Source organism: Gossypium arboreum, chromosome 11 (genome assembly GCF_025698485.1).
Source record: "Gossypium arboreum isolate Shixiya-1 chromosome 11, ASM2569848v2, whole genome shotgun sequence".
In the NCBI taxonomy this organism is placed as follows: Eukaryota; Viridiplantae; Streptophyta; class Magnoliopsida; order Malvales; family Malvaceae; genus Gossypium; species Gossypium arboreum.
Genome location: NC_069080.1, coordinates 134974715 through 134981129, shown reverse-complemented (window position 1 = coordinate 134981129; position 6415 = coordinate 134974715). Strand labels below are relative to the sequence as shown.

General features: G+C 33.6%; 2 protein-coding genes across 2 annotated transcripts; both read left to right on the top strand.

Moving 5' to 3' along the window:
* The first annotated feature begins 483 nt into the window (after nt 1-483).
* Nucleotides 484-4965, top strand: LOC128279340 (UPF0481 protein At3g47200-like). Its single transcript, XM_053021610.1, has 3 exons — nt 484-523; nt 1402-3233; nt 3975-4965. The coding sequence occupies exons 2-3, from the start codon at nt 2524-2526 to the stop codon at nt 3988-3990; spliced, it is 726 nt and encodes a 241-aa protein (XP_052877570.1). The 5' UTR covers nt 484-523; nt 1402-2523; the 3' UTR covers nt 3991-4965.
* On the top strand, nt 3991-4965 carry LOC108471387 (UPF0481 protein At3g47200-like; the record flags this gene model as incomplete). The annotated part of the gene is made up of 1 exon (XM_017773014.2): nt 3991-4965. A coding segment is annotated over one exon (831 nt), but the record flags the coding sequence as incomplete, so codon positions are not given.
* Nucleotides 4966-6415: the final 1450 nt, after the last annotated feature.

Here is a 6415-nt window from a genome sequence, read left to right as displayed (position 1 = left end):
AGAAGCTGAATAAATTATGTAATTAAAGCTTATTGAGTCTAGTTTCTAATGAAATAAACAAGAACATATTTTGAATTCTGTACAATGAGAAATTTGATTCGTAATGAAGGGTGGTCAGATTAGTCAAACAGTGAAACATGGGAAACTTTGAGAAAATTCTGGTATTGATTGGCTAAACCAAAAATTCTGAAAATTTTATGGATAGAAGATATAGGAGTCTATTTTCAGGGAAAATTAACGGTACTTGATTTGGAGTTTCGTAGCTCCAGTTATAAATAATTTAGTGACTGTTGCTCAGGAAGATAGCTTGCAGTGAAATTATGATTATGTGGTAAACATTGACAAAAATTTGTTAATGAGTTGCTTATTGATTTCTTATAAGCTTACTATGATTTGTAGGTGTGGTTGGCCGAATATTGTAAGGGGTTAATACGTAGTTTGTATTTGAATAGTTAGATTAACGTATTAGTAATCCAATTGTAGGCGGTTCGTGTGGATCTCACAAGATATCGTCGCAAAATGTGTGTGTAACCCACAACCTCTCATAGACTAGATTGGCAAAAGTTTAAAAGTCAAATGTCAAAAGTCAGATTTTGGGAATTTATGAAAAGTAATGCTCGTAAGATAGTTGGGTTTGTATATTTGGTAATCTAAAGTAATAAACTGCAAGACGCGATTTCGTACATTTTGATAATTTGGGCTTAATGGGTCAAAGATCGGGTTCATGGGCCAACGGGCCCAATTCAGTAAGTATTTGCGGTAAGTGTGCTGATAGTACGTAAATAGTTAGGATATGCATGAAAACCCTAAAAGTAGCTAAATTACTATAATACCCCTATGTATGGAAAATTACTGTTATACCTCTAGGTGTAAAATTACCGTTATACCCCTAGGGTTAATTTTGACTGAAAAGTATGACGATCTGATTCTGTATGATGTATGCCATGATTATATATCATTGCATGGGGACATGGGTTATATTATGGAGGAAGCATTCGTGGCTATGCCACAAATATCGATCTGGTGGCTCGCCACAAATATTCGATCCGGTGGCTCGCCACATATCTTCGCTCGTGGCCCCGCCACGATTATTCAGATCCGTGACTCGTCACATTATTCGCTCGCAGCCATGCTGCAAATTACGTGGTGTGTAGCGGTTGGGTGGGTCGAGTAGTCTCCCACATGGTGTAACGCTGCACGGGGTGTTATGGATGAATCTAGGTTGGGTTTCGCATAAACATGTAATATTTGTTTCGTTTCATTATGGGCCTATGGGCTTTATTCAATTCGCTCGGCTAAGGCCAACTTATTCTATTTCGTGGTTTGAGTGATATAAGCTATGGTTGGGTTAATTTACACCGAGTTTCCCCAAACTCACCCCTTTTATTTTCATCCACGCAGAAATCCCCAACCATAGTGGGCTTGGAGTCGTGAGGGAATTTGAGTGGCCACCCGTTCTGAAAGTTTGATTTTCTTCTGGTGAACTGGACATCCTTTTATTTACGTTTGAAGTTTTGGGTTTTCAAATGTAATAAGGCCGCTTAATTATTTTTGATGGTTTTAATATGTATTACTAAGATAGGTATTACTTATTTTAACTGTCGAAATTGGATAGCTTTAGGGCGCGTTTTCAAAAACAACAATTGATTTCAAAATAACACGACAACAAGCAAAGCTTCCGCAATGAAAGTATTTTCCAAAATTAATCACTTTTCCTAAAAATGACTTAATCAAATCGGTTTCCTAGAAATATCCATGACGTTAAGGTGTGGCAATGGTGGTATGCATGTCTAGGATTGGATCTGAAGGGAGCTTGGTACTTAAGCAGTCCGATGGACTCACCACCTCTTTTCCGGTTTCCTACCTGGTGCACAGCTTCCATTCACTTTAACCCTTAATGAATTAATCTTTTAAACATCAAAGTACGATTTTCTGGACTTAGAATGGAATTTTTTTTTAACGTTTTTGATGTGGCATGCCGGATCCGGCTATAACTTCTGGGCCGGGTTTGGGGTGCTACATGTTATGTTTAAAATTTTAATATTTTAGTCACTATTTTCGTTAAAAAACATTAATTTAAATTGATAGTTAAATTCCACTCTTCCAAAAGATAGAAAATTAAATTGAAAAAAATGAAAATTAAATTGACTATAAAGGATAAATTTGAATTACACCAAAAGTATTTTCCATATTTTATTATGTGCGGGTAAGCAGAATAATTTTTAGAGTGGGCCAAAGGAAATTTTATTTTTTGTAATCTATATCTTTATAATTTTAAAGAATTAAATTGAATTTTTATAATTTTATAGGGCCAAAGTATATTTTTACTAATTTAAAATTATAAAAATTTAAAATCCTAAATAACAATTTTACATTTCCCTAAATTCTCCTCTGTATTTAAGTTATAAAAAGCATTTGCCATAATCGTAGCCATTTTGCCACCTTTTATCCAACATCACTCAATCAGCCAAAACCAGTTTTCAAAATCACCTTGTTAATTACTTCGAGCCGGTCAGCCTGAAAATGTCGTCCACGGAGGAAGGAGCCGGCGCCGTCGGAGCAGTTTCCACTGATCAAACAATCATCGACAACAACGATTCCACAAGCATTGATATGGACGAACCTCTCAGCGGTGACGAAGTAGCGAATCTCCAGTCATTAGACAAAAGTTTCTACGGCGGCCAACCCAACTTCAATGCCAAACCATTGATACGAAAAGTCCCATCAACCCTTTGCCGTAACGAAGATTTCAAGAAGTATTTCATGCCGAAAGTGATCTCAATCGGCCCACTCCACCACTGTGATCGCACCCTCCCTGCATCCAAGAAGCTCAAGCTCAAATTAGCAACACATTTCGTCGAAAAAATTGGCGTCGATAAGGAGTCCTTGTACAGAAACATTAAGAAAGAGATGGATGGCTTGAAGGGATGCTATGATCCACAGGAATTAAAGGAGTATAGCGGCGATAACAAGGAACTGGCTTGGATGTTCTTCGTTGACGGCTGCGCAATTTTACAAGCAGTTTACATGCGTTACGGTAATGATGATGATGATGGTAAATTGTTTATTAAAAACGATTTGCTGACATTTGTGTACTCGGATCTGTTCTTGTTGGAAAACCAATTACCTTTTCGTGTTCTTGAATTGCTTACAAGCTCGGGTAATGGCAAAATGTTCATGAATGCAATCCCAAGGTTCATCGACGGTACTGTTATCAACCCAGGCGAAGACAGGTAATTTAGGGAATTAAATAAAGAATCATTTTTGTGGAGTTTATAAATGTTAAAAGGTTTTTATAACTAGATGGGTGATGGAATCTATTTGACTCTCATTTCTGGTTGATTAGTTGATTTAGTTTAATTATATCAAATTTTGAAAATATTAAAAATATAAAAATGAATTTTTAATTTAATTGGTCTAACTCTAATTTTATTTAATTTTTATCCAATCAATCTGATTAACAAGTATAGTCTAATCCTTAAATTTTTTTCATATATTAATTTATGATTTTTTTAAAAATTTGAATAATTATTTTTTAATCTGAGGGCTTATTATAATTTAATAATTTTTAAAGAGATTAAAATGTAAATTTTGAGAACGACCCTGCCTGTCGGTTTTCATTTATCCTGTTGAGTATACATTTTTAGAAATAAAAATTCTGATTTCAAATCCATCTTCTCAAAATGGAAAAGTTTAATATCTTAAAAATGGTAAGATTTCTGCATTATTACAATAATAAAATTGTATTTTAGTTAATATTGTTTGAATCAATTTGGATTGAAAATTCAGAGACAGTCAATAGTCCAGTGGATTTAAAATCTATATGAACAGGGTAAAAAAATTAATTAAACCGGGTTATCAAATCGAAATTTTTAATAATTTCTTTTATTAAATCAAATAAATTAAGGTTTATAAATCAATAACTTAATCGTTGGATTATCTATTTTGAAAATCTTAATTTTAGCTTCACACAGAATTTATTGTCGTTAATGGTGGTGGGAGCAGCAAGAAGGAGAGCGAATTCACTTATTGAATCTACTACGAGTAAGACTCCGTTTCAAAAAAGAAAAACCATGGTGGTGGCCTTCGTGGTTATTCACTGAAGACGGATTTACCAACGAAGCAAAAACAAAACGGCACCATTCACACACCATTAGTAACGTAAAAGAGCTTAAAGAGACCGTAATAACCAGCAAAACAGGTTGTTTACCCGGTATCAGTTTCAACCATACCTTCTTCGGAAACAAGTTGTGTAGCAACGAAGCAAGAACAAAACGGCACCACACCATTGGTAACGTAAAAGAGCTTAAAAAGGCCGGGATACGGCTAAAAGCCAGCGAAACAAGTTGTTTAACCGACATCAGTTTCAACAGTATCTTCGTCTTCGGAAAATTACGGTTACCGCCGATCAACGTTAATGATTCAACCATGAACTTAATAGCTTACGAAATGTGTCCGGATTTCGACAACGATTTCACCGTCACTTCTTATATGTGTTTCCTTGATTTATTGATCGATGAAGCCGAAGATGTTAAAGACCTGAGAGACGCCGGTATACTATACAATAGATTGGGGAGTGATGAAGAAGTGGCTAAGCTTTTCAATAAGATGAACACTGATTTGGTTCCTAGTCCGAAGAATTACAGTGGGGTTAAACGGAAAATACATAATCATTGTAAGAATATGTGGATTAATCATGCAGTTCAAGGTTATCATACTTATTTTACGAGTCCTTGGACGTTTTTGGCATTTGTGGGTGCCATTGCTGCACTTTCTCTTAGTACTTTGCAGACTTATTTTGCCATGCATCAACTAAAGTAGGGTTCCTTTACTAGTCTTTTTGTAAACTATTGTTATTTATGATAATGTTGTAACTCCTGGATTTTCGATTAATTTTTGGTGTTTATTGAGAATATTTTTTTTGAAAATAATATTGAAGAGACTTAATCAAAATTTTTGAGAAAATTGATGACAACCTTTGAAATTTTTGAAAATTTCAACATTTATTTGTGAGGCTTTATTAGGATATTAAAAGAGTAGGAGTCCTAAGTAAAAAATGTCAAAAATTTTGAAGGATTTAATGATAATTTTTTAAAATTCTGAAGGGGTCTCCTCTCACGTTCCGTCTCTAGATTGAACTGAGTGATTTTTTATTTCTTTTTGATGTTTATTTTCAACTAAATGCATTATTTCTAGTACAAACTCGAAATTTTAACTAATGATTAAAAACCTGTTAAAACCTAAACCTACTCAATATAAATTTCTTACATGCTGAAGTTTTATTTTGTGTATTTGTTCTAAAATGCTTTTATATTGTATTAACTAAAATTTTTATAATTTTAAATGACTAAATTAAATTCTTATGATTTTTAGATAACCAATATAATTTATAAAAATAAAATTTCAAATTTAAGAGGGTAAAACCCTTGCTTGCCCTCTACCATTGTGCTTGTGAAAAAATAAAAATAATATCGTTATTGAAGCAATGTGTATCAATCAATGTAACTTGAACCAATGCAAAATTGATGCAATCATAAGGTTCATCGACCACATTGTTATCATCCCAATCAAGATGAAAGAGCCACCATCACATCAACAGGACAGGTAATTTAAGGATTTTAAAAAGAATATTTACAATTAGATGGGTGATTCAATCGATTATACTCTTTGTCCAACTTTTTTTTTTTTAAATTGACTTTTTATTTAAAAAATAGAAATGGAGTCGTCATCAATCTTTTTTTTTTATGAGATATGATCGGCTTATTTTATGATTGATTGTTTTAATAAGTGATTTAATTTATTAAAATAACAGTTTTTGGTTTACAAACTTCAAGAAACAGGTTCGGGAGTCAGTTACGCACGAGGAAGAATTAGCACCCTCGTAACATTAGTGATTGTTATTTTTTGAAAATTCGAGAAAATCGAAACACCATAAGTTAAGAAACTGATAATGATGCCAAGATGTTAAGGAACTGAGCGACGCCAACATACTGTACAATGGATTGGGGAGTGATGAAGAAGTGGCTAAGCTTTTCAATAAGATGAACACTGTTTTGGTTCCTAATCGGATAATTTACAGTCGGGTTATACAGCAAATACATAATCATCGTAAAGATATGTGGATTAAATATCCAGCTCAAATTTTTCGTACTTTTTTTAGGACTCGTTGGACGTTTTTCGCATTTGTGGGTGCCATTGCTTCTCTTTTTATCGGTGCTTTGCAGGCTTATTATACCATACATCAACCAAAGTAAGTGTTCTTTTTGTAAACTCTTGTTATTTATCAGAATTTTGTAAATCCTAGAATTTCGATTCAATCTATTTAATTCTTTAAATTAAAAAAATCCATCCCGATCCGAACGCAGATAGGTTCAATTAGATTTTACATTCCCTGTTGTCTTCTTAAATTAGTAAA

What these genes read in the sequence shown, in the direction of transcription:
- LOC128279340 (XM_053021610.1), top strand. Translation starts at nt 2,524, where the DNA reads ATGTCGTCCACGGAGGAAGGAGCCGGCGCCGTCGGAGCAGTTTCCACT.